This window comes from Cynoglossus semilaevis, chromosome 12, assembly GCF_000523025.1.
Source record: "Cynoglossus semilaevis isolate Cse_v1.0 chromosome 12, Cse_v1.0, whole genome shotgun sequence".
Classification (NCBI taxonomy): domain Eukaryota; kingdom Metazoa; phylum Chordata; class Actinopteri; order Pleuronectiformes; family Cynoglossidae; genus Cynoglossus; species Cynoglossus semilaevis.
In genome coordinates this window covers 9652848-9675583 of record NC_024318.1, presented here as the reverse complement: position 1 = coordinate 9675583, position 22736 = coordinate 9652848, and the positions used below count along the sequence as shown (strand labels likewise).

Here is a 22736-nt window from a genome sequence, read left to right as displayed (position 1 = left end):
TTACATTTCAGCTAACCCTTAATCTACCATCAAACCCTCTTCTGGTTCAGAAAATTCCATCTCAAACCACAAACTGGAAGCTGCGAAATCGAAATTTCCATCGTGGCACGCTCTCCAGTCAGTTTCTTGCCCTCCGTCCCCGGCTGCTTGTATCAAGCGGCCGGTTTGTGTCATTGAGGAGCAAAAGAATGAGTCAATCCAAGGCACTTGATTCTTTTCACGGTTAACTAGAAATCAACACTGCTGTCTCGTCAGTTCCCTTCTCTGCAGAGTAGAAATGCACTTGATGAAATGATGACGATGATTAACTGATTACTCCTAATCAACAGACACCAACTCTGGCACCACGCTCCTCCGCATGTGCGCTCTGATGACGTGTGTTACATCAGTGCCACTTCAGAGACGTGGGCATTATAAAGTTTTATATTTCATGCAACACGACCAATAGAAATAAACAACCTCTGCAAATCAAAGAGCTCAGGGTCGGGAAACACATGGGACACGCCAACGAAGTGACTCCAAAATGGAAATAAAAACATGCTGAAGACAGAAGGCAAAACAACGTCAGCGATCTAAATGAAACACAGCACCAGGAGCACGTAAATGAACACGGACGTAGATGTTGACATCAGTGTGACCAACCAGGAGGCCAGCGTCAAATCAGAGTGGTACAGATTCCTGTGTTAGAGCCAATTCAACATTAGTCCAGCAGGGTTTCCACCAGTCCCTGAAGCGACTGACAGAGTTCTTTTTACATTTTCATTCTGTGCTTTAACCGCAGGTGAAGTGAAAGTGGAAACATTCAGACTACTCTGTGGTCTGGGGGACTTTCCGGTTGCCATTGGCTGCCGTGAAGCTGTAAAATGCCCTGTAAAACCTCCAACCAGACCTTGTAGCAGAAGAGGTATTGTTCCTGAAAGGAGAGAAACAAAGGCCGTGTCTAGCTTGCGGGAACTGTCTGTTTTTAAAAGCTTGAACTCTGACCTCTGGCACTGACCTTGGTCTGAATCATTCCGTGGCGCTGAAGTCTCATTTCCTTCACAATGTCACTAACATTAATCTGAAAACACACGGGGAAGAGAATGATTAACACATAAACACTCTGATCAGAGAATATCTCTCCTCCAATCTCCTAAATTGGTTAACTTGGTTACAAACTCAAGTATTTGACTGGAACATTCACCTAAACAATATGAGAACATCTGAAGAAGAATAAATCTTACAATGATGGAGGTGAACCAGGACTACTACACAAAGTTCAGTTTTATAATTTAAAACTATTATATTAGCATAAGGTGTCACAAAAAAACTTTATTATATAAGACGTAATTACAACATGATGTAACAAGACGGTGATGTTGACTTCCTATTGAAAGGCACATTGGAGGCAGTGATGCCCCCACTGTCATAGGAAAAAAAGCAAACTTGGCTCAAATTTGCCAACAAACTACCATTGGTTTTTAGCACTACTACTTCATGGTGCATGTTGTTGGCATTTATAATATCATAGCTTCCCTCTGTCTAGCCTGGATGCTAGCTTCTAGTTGCGACAAACCTTCATGAACTTGGGGTTCCTTCGACTACAATAAGAAGAGCTTCAGTTGTTCTTACTCACAGGTAAATCGTTTTCGATGAGACTCAGTATGACATCGGTGCAAATCAGAACTCCTGCGCGTCCGATGCCAGCGCTGCAGTGAACGGTCACCGGCCCCTTGTGGTGCACCGCTCTCAGGTAACGAATAAATCGCACCAGCTGTTCAGAAGAGTGCGGCACGCCGTGGTCAGGCCAGTGCGTGAACTTCAGGTGACGGACGAAATGTGTCTCACTGGTCTGAAAACACAAGATGATGTTTTTTTAATCAGACCAAGGATTACGCAGCGACATCTGTGAGACTCAGACAGACACGGGTTCTTCTCTTACTCCACTCTCCACCATGCGGATGACTTTAATCTGGAAGCACTCCAGGAACTGTTGGTTCTCCAGGTGAATCTGGTACCTGCCAGTGTCCACAGGCAAGCCCAGCTTTTCTGGCCAGTACTTATGACACTTGACCCTGCCTCGTTCCACTTCCTGGGTCATCATGGCGATGACATCAGATTTGTTCTCCCACACCATCTGCCAAAAAGCTGACACAGTGGAGGGCAGCGGGCCCTGGCAGGAGATGTAGGAGAACTCTGTGTCGCCCACTTGCATGCGGATGTAGCTGGCGTTGATGTAGTCCTGGTTTTCTCCAAGGGCAACACGGGTTTTGTCATCTGTGGAGGGAGGAAGTCAAGTTATATCAAATAAACTAAACTTCTTTGGCAGTTACTGTATCTCTATCTCTGCAGTGCTACACCTTTTTAGCTAGGACTGTTGTTGAAATATGTAAATAGAACCAAAGTTTCTCTGAGGTCTGGAATCAAACTATTATTTTAAGTCACTTAAAAGACTCCACAAGACAGAGATAGAAAAACAGAAAAAAGACACAAACAAGAGTCCAAACAGTGTTTGAATCAGGCAGCAGCTGCAACTAATAAAGAACAGGTTCTGAGTAGATTTTCATTCACAAATAAAAAAACCCATTAAGCAGCCCAAACAGTTGACTCCCCCCCTTTCCACTTTTCCCCTGTGTCCCTCCCCCCTTCTTGCCATGAATTCATACTATTTTTTTAAAAAAAAGCTTTTGACGTTATTTAATCCTGCTGTATTTAATAATGAGCACTAATCCCAACACATGAGAAGGTTAGTTATGAATCAAATCTAATCTCTCATATCATTTATGGCTGAAACTTAATATTTGTTAATGTGGAAAATGATTTGCTGCCCGGTTAAAGGAGGGAGCTAACAAACAGGTCCACATAAAAATGTCAACCCTGTGGTTGTCAAACTTTTACAAGCTTCAGTGCAGTGATAAAATAAAACAGTCCAGGAGGCAGAGATGGAAAAAACACAGGTGTCTGTGAGAGCAGGAGAAGAAACTCACAGGGTAGAATATCTCTGTAACGGTTCTTATCTCGGTTCTCATGAGCTTTTCCCACCAGACAGTTATCAGAGGGTTTCAGATGCTCCAGAGCCTGAAATAAACAACAGCACAGTATATGGTGTCATCATAAAAACGCAGCAGCTGGATCACAACATGGCTGTTGCTGCGTGTCTGTTTACAGCTTCTGTATCTAATGACTGAGTTTCAACTTCTTTTTCTTCCTTTTCTTCCCTATAAATTTCAGTGGATGTGTTTATTTGGCAAGTGCGAGTTGACAAGTCGTAGTAAAAGAAAAAGTACGAACCATGAACTCTTTGACCAGTTCCTGCTGGCCCAGCTGATGCTGCAGAATCTGGATGAGAGCTTTGACCCTGGAGCCTGAATACTGGCTGGTCCTGTCTGGACTGATGAGAGCCAAACTGGCCAGTTCCTCCTCTGATACGATAGGTGGGCCTGAGGAAGCAGAAACAGGAGGAAGGTTGAGGGTTTGAGGCCCCTACTGATACACTTTGACATTGTGGAGGTTGTACAAAGACATGAAAACCTGTATGTGGTGAGGTCATTTCCTGTTGGCTGGTGTCAAACACATCATCATCTTCATCTTCGCTGCTCCAGCCGTCTGATTGGGTCTTACGAATGTCTTTACAGGACTGGTCCAAAAGTTTGGTCACAATGTGTTTCCTGGGGGAGTCAGGGGGCAGGGGTGAGACCAGACCATTTTTATTCTTCGGGAGGGGATGAAATCATGCAAGGCTGAGCTTCCTGTCCCTGCGACTTTTCCACCTAAAATACAGTATAGACAGAGGGCTAAAATACCTGCGTACTTCTCAGTACTCGTTGTTTGTGGTCTGCAGAGGATGGAACTATAATACTTCCTGACTGTCACACTATTTTTCTTTTCTCAATCCATTTACAACCCAGGAAGTTGTCTTGATTTGTTGCTCTCTGCTGCCACAAGGTGGTTAAGAGTGGAAATGCACAAGACAAGACAAACCCAAGTACTGTAGATGCGGGAGAAAGAAGGAAGTTGTCGTGAAGTTACTACCTGTCAGAAGCTCCATGCAACATGTCAGTGACACTGAGAGATGGGCAGCAAGCTTGATGAGAAGGCGTACTGTTACAGCTCTCCTGAGGTGGTAGACGGGAGGAGCAAGGTGTTAGCAATGTTAGTAAACGTATTAGGGAGAACTGGGGAGCACATCACTCTCACACAAGTGTAAGTGTAGGTGCATGTATGTGTGTATGCGTGTGCACATGGTTGTCACCTGAAATACTTCACTCTGGTCTGTGACAACAGTCAGACGTCGTGGAGGCGGTGGTGGTGTGGTCAGGACCACGACCGGCTCGGTGACTGCATAGTCTCCAGTCGTCTCTGAAGCAGAAACTTGTAATGTAATGTAATGTAATGTAAATGTTACTGAAAACAGTACAATAATGGACATGACATATACAGTTACAGCTTACATCGATAAATTAAAAGATATTAAAGTTATAGAAGATAATACATTTGTATAAATTACAGAAAAAATATGTAAAAACAAATAATAAACAAAACTATACATATATGTATACATAGCCTGTATTGATGTATTAATTAAAATCTCAGCTTTTGATAAGACATGAACTGCCATTACATCTCACGCACCCCCTAGTGGCAGCTTGCGCTCCCACAGGGTTGTGTGCATTTCCGTTCTTTGGGCTTATCGTCTTTTTTAAATAAATGGTGTTTGGTCTGTTCCCTGCATGTGCCACTGATTGTGGGCAAATATATTAGTAAAACTTGTTGTAAAGCAGATCGCCTCTACACCTGAGGTCGAACATCGTTGCATTATCATAGACCAGCTGTTGCAGCTCAGTGCAGTTACTGCATCTCTATGGTGACAACATTCTTTACACCTTTGTTTATAGAAACCCACTCTACTTACATAAGTGTGTGAGTGTGATAAGGGAAAAAAGGAGATCATCACCTGGATGACGCTCAGGTGGATTATCCAGGATGACCTCAGGTGAGGGGCAGGGGTCTGGGGACGGCTGAGCAGCTAAGACAGGTTCAGTCGGCGCAGACATGTTGGGTTGTGACGGTAACTCAGAGTAAGTCAGAGGCATGATGTCTCTGCAGATGGTGAGCTGAACGGTGCCCTCAGCTTTACGCAGGATGTCCACCACTTTACTGTGGCTCAGACCGGAGACTATCACACCGTTCACCTGCAGGCGGACCCCAGAGAGGATCAGGACATGTACCACGGCTGTTAGACCAGAGAGACAGAGTGGGTGAGGAGTTGTTACCTCTAACAGAATGTCTCCCACTCGTAAACGACCGTCCTGCTCGGCTGCTCCGCCACAGCAGATCTCCTTCACTCTGAGCAAGCTGCCGTTGGTCCCAGCAATCAAAGCAAAGCCGAGGCCGCCACCTTCTGTTTTTTTGAACTCCACTTGCATGATGCAACTCTGTGAACACAAGAGAACCAGAGGGAGGTTATTGTCAGAGAGGAGACTGAATGCTGTCTAACTGACACACAAGAGACTCATGTTACAATAGGAAACGGATACAGAGAACGGCATCTGGTGATAAAATAAATGGATACTGAATGAATTTTAAACAAAATAAGTCAAATGAAATAAATAAGAACAATGAAAATAAGAATATTGTTTTCAGTAACTTACATCGTGTTCCTGACTGACGGAGAGGCAGCGGAAGCCATTAATGGTCATGGCCAACAAATCATCTGAAACAGATGAGAGATATTAGATGGTCAATGAACAGTACACTACAGTACAGTACACTACAGTACAGTACACTACAGTACAGTACAATACAGTACAGTACAGTACAGTACAGTACAGTACAGTACAGCCAAACAACTTCAGTTAGTTCACATAATAAAATGGTTTCTAGATATTTTAGCAGCCAGAAAGTCTCCCTCCGTCCCTCCGTTATTAGTTGAAAATGTTCCCAAAAAACAGACACATAACATAACAGTACACGAAGACACACCGACCTCCCACCTCCTCGGTCATTCTGAAGGACAAGTGATGAAAAGAGCGTTTCTTGTATGACAGGTGGACAAGGTGGGTCTTTTCAGAGGGACCCTGTCCACTGTCCCTTACCGCTGTATGCACTGTCACCAGGCAACTGAGCCGGGCAACCTGTCTTATAGACTGGTGAGTGTATGGCACTGCCTCTGTGTGTGTGTGTGTGTGTGTGTGTGTGATGGCTTGCATGTGCAGCCTAATACACCAGTGGAGGGCCAGAGCCTAGGTAATTATTAATCCTGCAGTGAGAGCCCAGTACCTGTCTGTCAGCACACACACACACACACACACACATTGCTTCAACATATCTTTCAGCAACGGGCTCCAAATTCACACTGACAATGCAACAAAAGCACAACAGGCAAAAGACATAGAAAGAAACCAAGTCATGGAGCGCAGAGAACATCCTGCTGGTGACATCAAACTAAGAACAGTGAAAGGAAAGACAAAAGCTCACCCTCTTCAGGAGGAGAGTCCTTTTCTGGAGAAATACTATCGTCAAAGTGAGCGTAGGACCTCCTGTCCTTCTTCCAATCAAAAAAGCCTAAAAATGAAACATTTTATTTTGAGTTAAGTGTTGAAACCACAGATGCACGGACAAGGACTTCTGGTCTGAGGACCTGGTAATGATTGAACCTCAGTTGTCATTGTTTAACAGACATATCTAGTTTCTAGGAGATCCATCAGAGCATTTCCCCACCAAACAATCCTATCTGTGCTAACCTGAGCTGAACCAAGGACGTCATAAATCCTTACCGTTCCACTTGGCCTTTGGGGGTACGGGGTGGTCCTCTCTGGTTCAAACACAGAACAAGGGAGTTGGTGAGAAGGTTCAACCTCTCCAACATCCTCGTCACTTCTGTCATCGTCATACCTTATTATCTTGAGTTTGACTTTACGAGGGGCGACCTCACAGGCTTTGACGGCGTCCTCCAGCGTCATACCCAGCGTGCAGCGGCCACTAATGTACAGGATCTTGTCATTGGGTTTGACAGTTCCCTCCTCACTGGCTGGAGATCCTGGAACCACCTCCAGACAGTAGATGCCCTGCCATTTGCTGCCGATCCCTCCGGTCAGTTTTATACCTGCAGAGAACACACACAGTACAGTGTCCTCACCAAGGAGTAGATCTGAGAACACTAGAAATGAAAAGAATTCTTCTTCTTCTCAGTGTGCTGCAGTTTTTGGTGGCCTGAACATCTTAACAAATCCTGGAACTTTCTGTTGTTTAAATTGGACGGGAATCTTTTGGACCGAGACGTTTGTAAGTCCTACCAAGATACAGTCAAGAAGTAACATCACACAACATATATCAGAGTGTGTACTGTGTCCTACCCAGCTGTCCTGAGGACGTCTTGTGCAGGACGACCTCCGGCAGGCTGTCACAGGGTGGTGGGGCCACCAAGTTAGTAACTGCCCTCCCCAGGGTCATGCTGAGTTTTCTCTGAGATGCCCTGAGAATCGTCATGGCAACATCATCCGCGACAGTGGTCACGTTATGTCCATTTACCTGAAGACAAACAGCATAAGGAAAAATGTTTTCTCTCTGCAAGTCAGACTTTCATTGGTTTATCATCGTGGAGGAGCGTATGTTTATGTACAATAATGAGCCTGTCTCCTGCTCTAAGTCTTCCATCTGCCTTGGCTGGGTTGTCCAGTATTTCCTGTATGTAGTAGCAGTTGTCCAATTTGCTGCGGGCGATGGTGAATCCAAAGCTTCCACTTCTGGATTTAGTCAGATACACCTGCAGTTCAAACTCTTTGACAAATCCCTGAAAATCAGGAGAAAACACACATTTAATACTTACTTAAAAATCTAAATAAATCCAAATAAACATCTTCCAGTAGCTTCATTTCATTGAATCAATTATGAATCATAAAATTATAAAACTACATTAGCGTCTTGCCTTTCTTCGACTGGCTTCCTCTTCCTCTTCCTCGCTATCTTTCCTGCGTTCCATATCGTTTGCCACATGCTCTTCCCTCGACTGTGAGCGACTCTGTCCAGAAGAGGGCAGCACAAAGGTTGTCACTGGCCCCCGGGCAGGAGGACTGACACTAGGAGGCACAGAGGAGATGACCTGGGCTGTGATCGGGGTCTGTGGTGGAGCAGGAAGCTGAGGAAGAGGAGGAGGAGGTGGCGGCACAGCAGGTCGACTGTTTTCAGAAAAGGCTTTGTAGAGATTCGGAAAGAAGCCCTGCTGGATCGGGTGGTGCTTGGCCTTGGACGGCTGAGTGGTGAGCGGCTGAGAAGGAGGGGCAGGGAAACAAGTGGTCGGCGTGTTGGACATGAGGGTGAGCGGCGAGACGGTGGTAAGAGGGACGTGGTTTGGATTCTGGGAGCTGAAAGTAGAGGAGCTGATGGAGGTTTGAGAGCTGGGAAATGTGGGCTTGATTGATGGAGAATTTGTGGTCAGACTGGAGGGAAAGCTGTGAGGGGGCTCCAGTGTGGAGCTGATGGTCAGGTACTCTTCGTCTGCCATGATGGTTAGTCCATTTCCCATGAGGCAGTAGGTCACACTTCCATCTGCGTCCTCCCTGACTCCACTGTAGATAAACACAATAGAGAATAGTCTCTTTTCACTCACATGTAACGTTATAATACAGCTTAACATTACAAACACATTCCTTTTGGCTGTGATTAAATTATTTATTTTATTATTTTGTAAACATTTATTTAAAATAATACAAAGCTACAAATACAAAAGAAATCTGCTATCTACAGTATTTCAAACTACATTTATACCACCACCTACAGGTGGGAGGGGGGACTACAAGCTTTTGACAATAATATAAAATTCTAATTCTAATAATAATGTGAAATTAGAAAGATTATTAAAAAGACATGTCTGTAAAAACGATACCTCACCTGGCATATATGGAGTTGGTTGCAGTCTTAGGGCCAACATCCAGGAGCATCACAGTCGAACCTGATGTCGTTGCAGCCACCTCATCTGGTCTCTGGGCTCCAACCTCCTCGTGTTCCTCTGGATTCCTTTGGCTGGATCCTGACTCAGTCTGAGCTGGGGGAGAGCCCGAGGTATGTGAGGTGGGCGAGGTGGGTGACACTGGTGAGACCGGGGATGGAGGTGTCGTGGGTGACGTGGGTGAGGGCGGTGAGCGTGGTGGGGACGGGAAGCTCTGGTGGACGTGCACTTCGCTCTTCAGTATCTTTTGGCTCTCTGTCGGAGTGACACGAAATTCATGGTTTCTCTCTCCTCTGTTGGTCAAATCCTGCTCCTGGTTGAGGACTCGGCTCAGAGCCCGGTTGTTGACGTCGTACTGACCCTTGAGGAGCTGGCTGTAGTCTTCTTTGAAATGGATGTCCGAGGTCAAAGATCTGGATCGAAACTCCCGGGTGGGAGCAGGACTCTACGGAGAACAGAAGGAGGTTAAGGAATACATCTGGTATCCTCGACCAAACTTAGTTCTGGTCTTGTCCACGTGGACTCACCAGTGTGTTGTCATCTCCATCACAAAGTGTTCCAGGGGCTGGACGGCAAACCAGCAGGTGAATTTCAGATGGAGCTCCACGTAAGAGGAACAAGACTCTCTGAATCAACAAAGAAGAAGAAAATGTGTTGTCTGGAGTTGGTGACAACATCTGGGCTGATCTCCAGTCCAGCTCAACACAAATGGGTCAAACGGCTCATTTGTTTACAAGATGTTCAAAATCTCATTAGGACTCATTGAACGTACGCAAAAGATTAAAGGGCAAAGGAAATGCTGGCTATTTTCACTCCCATTAGATTAAAGGATTAGTGAACTAACGAGAACCTGTTGATGACCAGGACCTGAAGAAACAACAACGTCAAAACACCCCTGTGTCATTGGATACATTTATAAGTTTATACTCCAAGACCTGCCAGTTCCTACCTGGTAGGACAGATCCCTTACAGGCTCTCTGTTGACAGTCAGAATGACGTCACCCTCCCTCAGTTGGCCACTGTCTAATGCCGGCTGTCCTGGGAACAGACGCTTGATGCGGACCACAGATCCTTGATCTGGTCCAGAACGCAGCTGTGAGATGTAAAAGCTGAAGCCAAGGCCGGACAACGTCTTCTTGAGCACAACTTCATGTGTGTTCTCTGGCAAAGGACAGAGATATTGAAGAAAGTGAATTAAAGTAGAATTAACAAAGGACAGAGATATTGAAGAAAGTGAGGACTTTAGAATTACAATGTTTTCTTTAATCCATGTGAAACTCTCCCTTTAACTCATCTGCACGGACGCCATCAAGGTTTCAGCACATAGAGTCTCAGGGGACGGAGGCGACGTCAGTGCTGGACGATGCTGACAGTAACCACAATGTAGCTGTCAGATGACTCACACTCCCCTCAGGGCTGTGTGTGTGTGTGTGTGTGTGTGTGTGTGTAGTTTTTCCCTCTGTGAGCACATCTGTCCCTTCATCTCCACACTCACCCTCGGTCACAAAGCTGTAGTCCTTGGCTCTCGCAGGCAAGGTCGTTTCCACAGAGGCCTCGGTCCTGGGGGGCTGTGTGTGTGACGGGCTGTGGGATAATTGGGGGCAGGGGGAGTCAGATCTGGACTCCAGGATGACCGTGGGCTCTCGCTCCAACAGTAGACTCACCACCTAGAGAGAAACAGATGCACAAATATATTACACTGGTACATGTTGGAGAGGCTGTTTTAAAAACTGTTATATTTCAGTAGTATCTGCTGTATGTGTGTGTATGTGTGTGTGTGTGTGTGTGTGTGTGTGTGTGTGTGTGTGTGTGTGTACCTCCCCAGTCCTCTTCAGGCACTCGATAGCTTGTTGGTGAGTCACTGCCCTCAGGTTGGAACCATCAACCTCTAGCAGTCTGTCACCTGTCATAAACACAAACAAACACAACTATCATTATAAATACAGTAGAAAAACATCTCAAATGTATAAATTACACATATAGATTTATTTGAATTTAACTTTGAATAATTTGGAATCTCTTGGACATGGAATTAGGAATTATCATAAATTCCTGGAATTCTGAAAGTATTATAAGTTAAGGACTGTATTCTCAGATGTTTATTCCACTACTTTCAGGCTTATGTTACATAACATTTAATACTTAAATCAAATCCATAATGTTGTAAATTCCATAGGAGTGTATTTAAATTTGAACACAATATATTAAAATGTTACAAAGCATGAGTTAAAGTCAATAGAATTTGGAAAGTCAAATCTGTACAGATTATACATTTAAAAGAAAGATTACCGATCTGAATGCGGCCATCCTGGTCTGCAGCGCCCCCTGGCACCAATGTCTTGATGTAAATGCCTCCGTATCGCACGTTAGTGTTCATTCCTCCCTTTTTACGCCAAGAAAGAATAGAAATATTTGTCAGAGTCACTGACGTTCCTTTGGTCACGGGGACGGGAGAATCCAAAAAAAAGTTTTAAAATTAGCAAATACTAATACAATAAATGTGACCAGGCAGTTCTGCCTGCTTCTATACAGAGGCAATAAAAATATGAGGCTAATGATTTATCACTCACAGCAACACTGATGCCAAGACTGCCATTGATTTTCTTCAGCTCAACTATAAAACGCTCAGCAGCTTTAAAACTTAAGGCAGACGGAGACCTGGAACATGTATCCTGTAAAAAAGAAGTTGAGTTAAAAATTAGTGATTTAAGATGAAGAAAGATTTAATGATTGAATTAGCTTCATCCTTTCCATTTGGCTGCCACCTTTAGGGGGCGCCACAGTAGCTCTTCTATCTATCAACTCTGTCTTCATTCACACATCATAGCAGATCCCACTACCATCTTTTAGACTTCCCATCCATTAGTCCTGACGTTCACCTCCACCCACCCACAACCTCTTTTTTTGTGCAGACCTTTTCTTTCGATGTCAGGCAGCAGGTCTTCAACCCCTCAACCATCTCCATGTAAAGTTCTCACCTGGGGATCGTGTATTCTAACAACAGGAATGTGAAGCTTCTTGTTATGCTTTGGCGTCGCCATGTTGGACAGCGCCATGGCCTCCTCCAGTTCCTCCACAGGGGGGCGGAACTCAGTGCCACTCAGCGTGGTCTGTGACCCGAAGCTGCGGTCCAGGGACAGACCCACGCTACTCTGACTCAAGGAACTTTTCAGATCTTTCAGAGACTCTGAGAAGAGGGAGATCATAACTGGATGTTTTCATGACAAGCGATGCAAAATCTTGACAGTGATTTATGAAAGCACGGTCTCTGAGAGTCGGACTTTTAGAAGTGTTGACAGTGATTTATGAAAGCACGGTCTCGGAGACTCTGAGAGTCGGGCTCTGAGAGTGCAATGTCTCTGAGAGTCGGACTTTGAGAGTCGGACTCTGAGAGTGCACTGAGCAAACTTACGTTTAGGCTGTGACACAATGAGCTCCACTTCGTCAGGGCTGCTCTGTAAGACGGCAGCAGCGTCGCTGAAAGTCACGCCCTCCAGGCTAGTTTTGTTCAGGGAAATGAGACGTCCACCTGGTTCAAAAAATGAACTGAATAAATACATGTCTGTGGACAATGACCTACTACATTTAATCTAAGTCTTCATCTTTTTCTTGCTATGATGCAGATATTTACCAGGTTTTATTCTTCCATCTCTGCCTGCAGGTCCATCAGGAACAATGGAGGCAACGAAAATCCCAAGGTCGAGTTTACCTGTGTTGTCCTCCCCTACAATCACAAAGCCTGGAACAGGACAACCACAGCAGGTCAAAAGAAAAATCTGAAATATGACTCTGGTCACATCTCCCAGCTAAACCCAGTTACACTGACTCACCAAAGCCCAGTTTGGGATCCTTCTTCAGGGTCACACAGATAATTTCTCTCTCTGGTGGAGATCTTGTTGGTGTGTCAACTGCAGAACACGTTTTACATAAGACATGTTACTAATTTAGGTTATTAAGGGCACAAACATAAAAAAGACTTGAGACTGTAGCAGCCTCTGCTGGTCGGATGAAGTTAATAGAAACACTATGGCTATCAAACAAATTCAGTCTGATGTATCACAGGGTAGTTCTAGATTAATCTGATTAATCATAATTAACTGTGACTGAAAAAATATGAAAAAAAATGTGGGTTTTTTGTGCATATTGTTGCAGGTAGATTATACCTAGGCACATTATTACAGCCCGTGGGCCAGATATGCCCCTTTGGGGTTTCTAATACAGCCCACCAAACACTGGCACTAAATATGGTAAAGACTGGTGTCAATCATTTAGTTTCATGCATTACAAAAAATCAACTGTAATTTCTGTTAATTGCCACTAAATGGCAGCAGACATCGAATGTGCCAGATTATTTTTTTAAAGTTTAGTTTTATTCTATTCTAGCAGACATCGAATGTGCCAGATTATTTAAGTTTAGTTTTATTCTTGTACATTTAATTTAAATTATTTTGAAAAAGCAATTATCTGACAGTTGATGCAAAGGTCAGTCCTGAAAGAGCAGCAGAATCACAATAACAAACGTGTCCACCTCGTATGGAAGACGAGGACTCGTATTCCTGCTTCTGTAGAGAGAGACTGGACAGCATTCTGGGAATACAGTTTGGAGCGCTGCAACAGAAGGAGAGCTGGATCAGGTCAAGTCTTCAGATTTTGTTAGATTAGGTTCAGAGAAGAGTATAATCATAATCATAATCATGAGAAGCTGCTGTACCTCCAATGATCGTCAGGGTCTTTATCCGGGGGGTCGTTGTTTAATATCCTGCTCATCTCCTTCCTCATCTCACACTGCAGACGGAGTCGAGCCTCCATCTTAGCGGTCAGGTCATCGCAGGACTTGGACAGAGATTCTGGTTGACCCGGCGTCACACCCACGTGGTTCAACATGCTCTCCGAGCAGGAAATTCGCTTCAGGTTCATGTTCCGAGCGCGGTAAACAGACATGTATTTCATATTTTCATCTAAACAGACAGAAGGAGAAGAAGGAGAAAAAAATGTTGCTTGTTTTAAAACAATCCCTGTAATCATCTAATTCTAGGCAATAATACCACATTCCCACCTGGTATTATGGTATGGTTGAGTTGCCGTGACGACATCTCACTGTGAAACTTGTGCTGAGCTGAACAAAGGTTGAGAAGGTACTGAGCTATTTTTGTGCTTTCTGTTATAAAACTGTGCTTCTTCCCACTGGGCCCTCCACACTCGATGATCAGTTTATGTCGCTGAAAGACACACAAGTCGTCACACACTCACGTGGAGCTTCACAGCCACATAAACAGCACAAAAGTCACTTTAAAGAATGTGATTGGAGACTAAATAGTGTTTTCACCCCTGTGGAGATGGAGTCCGTTTCCCTCCAGAGGAATCGTCTGGTGACAGTCCGGATGTGGTTCTTCATTTCGTACACATTGATTCCATTTACACAGATTCCCAGCACCAGCTCTCCGCCCACCGGCCTTTTCTCTCTTCCAACACGGTAAAACATAACTCCATATTCAGGTAACTGCTGGGCAATCTGAGGGTCACAAACAGAATTATTAAAACTTTACGGCTATTCAGAGATTACATCTTAGCTGTTAGGAATTGTTTCGTGTTCTTCTTGCAGGCGTAAGGTTGTGGTTTTATGTTTAGTCTCGACACCTTTAGATATTCTGTTTCTGCGTCTTCAGCCTGCATCTGCACATGGTTGGCGTGTATTCTGGGCAACTCTTCTCTGATGTTGGGCAGAGCCAGTTTCTCCAACATCCTCTGGGACACATAATGTTCTGGCTGGTAGTAATGTTTACCATACAGCTGAAATGACACACAAATGAACAAAATGACACTCTGTTACATAAGAGATATTTGAAGTTTCAGTATTTAGTAAATGTTTTTTTTTTGTCCAAGTTTCAGTATTTAGTAAATGTTTTTTTGACCCTCTCTACCTCTGGCATATAATCTCCAAATTCAGCCTGCAGAGCAAGGGCAGCGAGATATAAGCCAGTCTCCTCATTACAGTAGAGTCTGTCCTCCAAGATATCCTTACGCAGCTGCAAGTAGTACTGGTGTCGCGTCAGTTTGTGCCTACGAAACAGGAAACAAGAATGACATCAATGTAACGCACAGTCGTTTGGTGGCACCCTGTGTTATAAAGTTTTACTCTGAACCGGGTACAAAAGACAAATATTGCAGTACAACTCTCAACTTCCAAGACATTTTTCTTGGTATTAGCACTGAACAGAACCCAACCCTATTCCTTCAAGGTATCTTAGGTAATGGTGTGGAATATCTTTCCAAGCCTCCTTAAGGAAACTTATTTAAAATTTTGTTTAATTAATTTAAATAATCCTTTAAAATGCCATGATAATCTGGTGGATTAACCTCAAAATATATTATTTAAATAAATGATTAGAATGTTTCTATGGTTACCAAGAAAAATAAAGTAACTGCCAAATAAGGAAAGGAAAGGAAATTTCTGGATAAGAAAATACAAAAACGACAGATAACACAGTGTGTACTCACAAAATTAGGGAAACATCATCAACAAAAAACTTCACTCGCAGGAAGACCAAAAATGAAGTAATCTGTCCTTTTTTCCAACTGTCAGGCGCAGCCTTGCTGACTTTTGACTCCGGGTCGAGGAAGAAGTATTCATCGTCTGCAGAATGACAGAGATAAAGGGAAAAACGCTCTAATTCTCTCTCCTCCTGCTGGCATGGTCCAAACTTCATGCCAGTACTGAAAGCATGTGAGCGATTGTTTTGATGAACAATCAGTACATTATGTCCCTTACCATCTAGGAAAGCAAGGCCAAAGTAGAAGTGTTCCACCAAGTTTGCATGAGCCACCACCATGTCAAACACATCTCTTGCTTTGGACTTAATGTCACAGCGAACCATCACGTACTGTCCATTGGGCATCACCACAGTCACTTCTCTCTGAGATGAACATGAACGGCCCTTTCTGGACTGTGATGTACATGTACGGACACACTGACACACATGCACATAGAAAATACCTACATACATTCACATACATGCACCTAATATTACAGTACGGTGCATGCAATATGCAAACAGGACATAGTTCAGCATGCAGGGAGGTAAATTAGAACAGTGTGAAATGTTATATTAGCATCGATTGGTAGCAGAACAAATAGAGACAGAGGAGGGGAAGGGAAATCAGGAATTTACCACAATAGATCCTGGAAGCTCGAGAAGAGTTTGTTGTTCATCCGACATTCTGATGAACTCAGGACCCAGAGCCTGACAAAATAAACATTTACAGTATAAACTCTTCGAGCAGCGACACATGCAATAGACTTGGGAAAAGTCCAGAGGAGTTCTCATACCAGGATCTCCATGGAACCATGGAAAAATCAGCTAGGCCTTCAGGGTCATAATACTTTGTTTCCATGGAAATATAAGTATAAATAAGTAAATAAAAATAAAATAAAATAAAAACATTCCAGGTCCTACCTTGGCTTTCTTGTGACTCAGACTAAGTGAGGAGTCACTCATGGTGATGGAGGGGCTTTGAGATCTGCCTGATAGTTTAGGAGAGGAGCCATGATGGGTGCTTCTACCAACCCAGCTGCTGTTACTGTCCCTGTGGCGAACAGCACGAGGGAGTCTGTGGTAAGTAAATGAGAGGGAGGGAGAAGGGAGAGAGAGAGAGGATAGATCGCAGAGTGAAACACAACTCTGGACCAATGTCATGTCCCCTCAAAGTCGGCTCCGATGATAAGGGAGGAGAAAAGGGTAAAAAACAAGATTGATTTGTTTCTGCTGACACGTGCACACACACACGTACACAGTACAATACAGTAGCGCTAATGCTAACTATAGCCTCGGCAGTGATGGAGTGAATAGCCGTTAGCCCGTCATACCTGTCCAGAGAGGAGTGGTGCAGCAGTGCAGGAGTGCTCCTCGGTCTTTGTCTCCAACGTCTTTGACGTAAACTCCCTGAAATCAACACTTGAAATGTCAGAAATATCCTGCCGCACCAACACACACACATACACTGCTAGAAAATGTGTGTGTGTTTTTGTTCAATAAATACTGAAGCATCCTTCTTCTCTCCTGTGACTCTGCAGATTTGGTGAAGGCTGCCTCACACACACACACACACACACACGTTGTGTACCTGACTTGGAGTCAGAGTCGGTGGAGTATCTTCTCCCCTCAGCGCTGCCGTCGCTGAAGTCTGAAAATTGCCCCTTCTTTCCTGTTAACCAGGTAAGAGGAGAGAATTGACAGCGGTGTGAGACCCCACGTCCTTTTGGCTGCTTCACCCTGAGACTCTCAGATGTTTGGGTGGAACTGAGGCTGGAACTGATTTGATTATTGGCTCTCACAGGATACTAATCCTCTTCTTCCTTTAGGTTAAGATTTTAATCCTGGTGACCTGCAAACTAGGGACCACTCAACAATGAGTTTGTTTAGATGATACTTTCATTTCCATTGTTGAGTTGGTTAAGATATTTTAATTATATCTTCATTTCATTTAGCAGAAATGAAAAAAACAAAACAAAACGATTTGCTAAGTCCATATATACCTGAAGACTCAGTAGAGGTTCAAGTTATTCATATTTTTTAATGCCTGTCGTTTTCAGTGTTTTTTACATCTTTGTTTGTAGAGTCACAGTGATTACACCCCGCCCCCTTCACCCACACCAAAAGTGGGACACTACAGAAGGTAATATTCGATTCACCCTTAAATCCTAGCAAATGTCAGTGTTGAGACAGGATTAATTTTTGGCAGGACTCACCGTGAAGTTTCTCTCTGATCATCTGGCTTCTGCCACTCAAAGGGATGTTACTGTCTGGCAAAGTGCCCTGGTCCGTCTGCAGAGAACAAACCAAAACATTAGAAGTAATTTCTCTTCTGATGTCATCCAGATTCTTGTCCAGAATTCTTAGAGAAATCCAAAAGGTTTCCCAAAATATCTCAGACTCACTGGTTCGTGGAAAACCTCCTCCACCAGCTGTCTGATGACTTTGGCAGTCGGTGGCAGGATGGAGGCCTTGTGGTGTGATTCGCAGGCCTCCAGGATGGAGGTGAGCGTTATCCTGCGCTGGGCCAGGTCCTCACACATGCTGAGGAGTAGGCTGTTTAGATGGTCACTCAACTGGACAGGCTGAAATAAATAAAAATGACACTTTTTTATTGACATTCACGTTAGAACACAACAGTTAATAGAACAGCAGCGTCAACAGTTTCTCACCTGATTTTGAGGTAGGTGAAAATCAACTGACCAGTAAAGAGTCATACCCAGTGAGTACACCAGCATCTGTGCAACAAATATGAACTCAGTTCAAAATTAATTTTCATTACATTTTAATACAATAAATTGATTTATTGATATAAAATACATTTAAATCCATAAAACACTTATTTATTTCCTGGTGAAATATAAATTCACCATCAATAAGCCAGTTATCAGAACGTCTGTGTGGGGCTATTAGCAAAACGTAGCTTCATTAGCTAAAACATGCTCAGAAAGAACCAATTTAGGAGTTTGGAGCAGCTAAAATAAAAAAGGTCTGCCAAAAGATGAATCAAATTGAGAAAAAAAAAGAAATTTACAGGTAGCACCAGAAACGTTTACGTATTTTAGCAGGTCAAAAAAAGGAAACTATTTTTGTGCAAGGTTTTCCTACTCCACCACTAGATGGCAAAGTAACACAACTGTGACAAATCCCACATACATTGAGATAATTTCATAACGTTAAAAAAAAATCATATCGGCATCTGATTAAACTGAAAACAGCTCACTGTCGACTTCGATAAAATGTAAATAACCAGTGCCACAAACATCCGTGGATATATTTTTATGAGGAATCTGTAAGAACATAAATATGACAAATGTTTCTCTGACCCTCTCTATGGCAGGTTTGGTGGAGCTGGCTCGGCCCTGCAGCAGTTCTGGAGGGGTGAAGGTGGACACCTCATCTGATAGGCCACAGTTCTTAAAGGCTAAGGTACCGGTGGCTGAGAGCAGCACGGAGGTGGGGCTAATGATGTTGTACATGTTGTTGTGACCTGGTGGGAGGGAAATAAAATACCATAACTCTGTGGTTAAGTCATACTGAGTAAAGAACTTAAAACGTAAAATTGAACACTGACCTAAAAATGTATCAACACAAATGAGTTGATAAATCTTTACCTTTGTAAGAAGCATCCAATAAAGACTCTGCAGTGCCCAGCAGCAGGGACCAGACCTCCTCCTCCAGCAGAGGGCCCCCTCGAGCCTCCAGTACTTCAGCTAATGTAACGAATGTGCTGCTCATCCTGCACACATTCCTGCACACACAGTACACAGATGCACGGATAACTGTGGGGCTGTGTTCTAAAACAGACAGGACATCTACAGCAGTGGAATGAACGTCAATGCCTCACACACTTTCTTTTATTTATTTTTTATTTATTTCCAGGTAGAAGTGTTTCCTCTCCTCACTACATAATATCTGTGAATCACAGTCACCCAGGGTGGAGTTAGGAAGAAGAGGGCAGTTGCCCTGGGCTCTTGGGCAACACATAAACTTAAGTGGAGATGTACTTTTTACTCCACACATGGGACAATGTATAACCTTTCAATTCTAAAATGTAATTTAATGGCAAAATGTGGATATACTACTTTCATTTAGGCTGTCTGTGTAATTATTATTATTATTATTAGTAGTAGTAGTAGTAGTTGAGGTAAGGAAGTTGAGGAAAATAAGTATTAATAAAAAATACCAAGGTCATTAGTCACATATATTAGCCTTGTGTTAACAGATTTAAAACCTGGGGTTTTCACTCACTTCCTGTTACTGTTACTTGTATTTAGTCTGACTTTACCACAGTCCAAACACCTCCAGGGATGTGTAACTTAAAACATTTATATATTAATAAATATTTGTATATAACATTGAGACAACTTGTTGTCTGTTTTTAAATTGTGTGCAGGAACATTCAATATTTGTATATAACATTGAGACAACTTTGTTTTTAAATTGTGTGCATGAACATTCCTAGGAATTGGAGTTTTAAATTTAAAAGATTTACCACAATAATTCAGTTTTTCTGAAGTAACTAACCTGCCTTAGCCGTGGCTTTTTTTTTCAGGTTAAATAGTGGTCAGAGGGGCAGACGTGAGTTTCTCTCTAGTCCTGACAGTCTCATCTCTGTGGTAACAGGAGACGTTCTGACAGACTCCACATAAAGAGACAGGTATTTGTACTGGACTCTGATCAGATTACTTTCTGGTCTGAGGCTCTAACTACTGTATGTTCTCTCTCTCTCTCTTTCTCTCTCTCTCTCTCCTCCTCCCATTTCATAATAGGCTTTTATTTGACCTGACGCTGGTTCTGAGCTGTGCTTCTGGCACCAGAGCAAAGGTGTCATGATACTCTGTTAGCATGTTGTCACACAATGTGTGTGTAAGAAAGGTGACGATGAGGTGAAATGAAAGTGGAGAAATAAAATGACACCGACAATATTGTAAAAGTAGAGAAAAAAATCCCATTCCATTCTAATGTATAATTACATTATAATTGTTGCAATAATTATATGCGTGAGGAACAGTGTTACACACGCATTACGTTTTCCTTCACTTTATATTGTTATAAAAATGGTATTTGATGAACACCTTGTGTCAGCTCCAGGTGTGTTCACACCAATCCACAGACTAATATAACACGACATATTTTCTACTCTAATAAATCGTCAATGTAACATACGTGGCCTCATCTGAACAGGGGGAGTTAGGTCCAATTCCAGTTGCGTTCCAAATGTGAATGAATAGGAATTTAGAGTAAAATAATGCAGAACATTCGTGAACCGTAGGATGGGAACAGCAAAATGTAGATGATGACATACGGTGTGGTGAGTTTAACAGATTCATTGTCTTTCACTTTCTTTTTCACCTACCTATTAAAAAGGTAAGATATAAAATGAGAAACTTTAAGAGCTTTAATATTGAAAAAGTGTTAATTTACTAGAAAGAAAATACTTAAGGGAATGTCAACAACTTTAAGTAAACAAATTAACATCTTAAGAATTTTCTCTTTTCTTTTTTTTTTATTTAAATCTAAACGACTTGCAATTCATCATCTTTGACTTGAATATTTAGCTCCTAATTTTCTAAGGTCTTGGACCAAAAAATGATTTTAATAATATTAACATATTAAAACATTAGTTAGTTGCAGATCCTCCTAAGCTCAACCAGAGAGTGGAACCAAACAACACCGTCCCAGTCACACAAACCAACCCAATTACATTGGGCGTGATTTAATCCTTTGCTTAAACTGACGTTATCCTCAGCACATGACGCCCAGGTTGTCGTGGGAGTGCCACCCGGTCCTTGATTCTTCTCGTGATCGGTACTGTGATTATTAAGATTATTAATAAAATGCTTCAAATGCTGACATGCATGCAGCTGTGTAATGATTTAAGATGAGGCGAGCAGAGTAGAAAAGAAACTTTGCCAGGTGTCTCTACTCCTGAGCCAACCTTTAGCAGCTCCACTGCCTCAGAGGTGTGTCTGCAGGAGTTAAGCTAATAGACTGGTGTGAGACCATGTGATCAGGGCTGTGGACTGTGTTGACCAGTCGTTGAGCGGTCAACACTCGTTTAGACACCCCATCATATACATATCAGGTCTGAAACTTCGATCTGATCAGTTCCTCTTAAATCTCTCCTTCTGATTTACACACAAATCCTGTATCTGTGTCCTCGTCTTCATCGCATCCAATGCAAAATGCCCAAAACGCCACTGCTCTTATTCCCTAAACAACAACTTACACCACAGTCAAACATCAATCACATGATGCACACAGACACAGAGAAGAAGCTGTGCAGTGTTCTTGGAAATTCCTCCTCTTCAGCATCGAGGTCTCTGTGTTGCAAAATCCTTGCCATCTCTCCTCAAGGTGACATGGTAGCATGTGGGCGTATTGGATTGTCTAATGGATGTGAAACAAACACCAGAGGCAGAGTCTTGGTTTTGTAGCCACTGCACAAACACCACCTTTTCAGGAGGTGGATTTCTGCCCCAACAGGCCCTGACTGTAAAGGCTGTGCATCCTGCCTCCTAAAGGTGTGTGTCATTACAACAACCCTGTGGACGTTTGGCTGTGGTCAGAGCGCAATCAATGTAAACATGAAGCCCCCCCCCCTCCACCCCCCAGCCTCCCCTGTGCGATGACAGTGTGAAGATTAGGAATGGAAATAAAAATCTACCTGGTAACACATGTATTGAGTGTGAGCCGTCTGATCCTCTGTTATCTTCAACGCTCCCACCACGGATCCAAAATAATCCTTAAGATCATGGCATCGCAGTTTTGACGTCCTCTCAGTGAAGGCAGCTCTGCTCCATCAGGGACATCCTCCGTGCATGGTGCTCCATTCATCTACTCTATTACCTCCACCACCACCGGGCTGGAGATGTGAAACTTTTCTACTGTAACTGCCGCTATTCTTAGTCTTTTGCCTCTAAACGCTTAATTGGATTATTGGCCTGGCGCTTTGACACCGACAAGTCAGAGCCACCAATAGCGGGTGGTGTGAGATCAGCTACACCGATTTAAACTAATCCGTCTGACGCCCGAAGGTGCGGTGCATCCTCAGCGGTGAGGTGTGCTACAGACCAGCCCGGGAAGGACGAAGGACCGCGGCCACACCAGTGGACTGTAGGAGCCTGCTGATGCTGATGCTGATGCTGCTGCTGCAGTAGGGCTGCTCCCCCACAATGATTATAACACTGCGGACTCTCTTGGAACACGGGGTAAGAAACTGTAGTAGCCTCGTCCTGCTGCGGGAGTCGGTGCTGCTGCTGCTGCTGCTGCTGCTG

The 22736-nt window shown here is 43.4% G+C and overlaps 1 protein-coding gene across 1 annotated transcript; it reads right to left on the bottom strand.

Annotated features, from left to right (window-relative positions):
• Positions 1 to 770: 770 nt before the first annotated feature.
• ptpn20 (protein tyrosine phosphatase non-receptor type 20) lies at positions 771 to 22720 on the bottom strand. The gene is made up of 47 exons (XM_025060842.1): positions 22127 to 22720; positions 19071 to 19207; positions 18783 to 18946; positions 18129 to 18194; positions 17862 to 18041; positions 17673 to 17748; positions 17048 to 17128; positions 16791 to 16866; positions 16381 to 16534; positions 16096 to 16167; positions 15696 to 15870; positions 15425 to 15560; positions 14848 to 14986; positions 14564 to 14716; positions 14253 to 14438; positions 13983 to 14145; positions 13638 to 13884; positions 13455 to 13534; positions 12757 to 12834; positions 12558 to 12665; positions 12339 to 12455; positions 11905 to 12113; positions 11497 to 11598; positions 11216 to 11309; positions 10744 to 10829; positions 10422 to 10593; positions 9876 to 10087; positions 9454 to 9552; positions 8869 to 9371; positions 7907 to 8546; positions 7601 to 7771; positions 7335 to 7509; positions 6874 to 7084; positions 6756 to 6793; positions 6457 to 6543; positions 5631 to 5692; positions 5253 to 5414; positions 4934 to 5171; positions 4232 to 4338; positions 4012 to 4094; positions 3511 to 3647; positions 3271 to 3419; positions 2967 to 3057; positions 1922 to 2256; positions 1616 to 1831; positions 998 to 1060; positions 771 to 913 (listed from the first exon to the last, which is right to left on the bottom strand). The coding sequence occupies exons 2-47, from the start codon at positions 19192 to 19194 to the stop codon at positions 803 to 805; spliced, it is 7128 nt and encodes a 2375-aa protein (XP_024916610.1). The 5' UTR covers positions 19195 to 19207; positions 22127 to 22720; the 3' UTR covers positions 771 to 802.
• Positions 22721 to 22736: the final 16 nt, after the last annotated feature.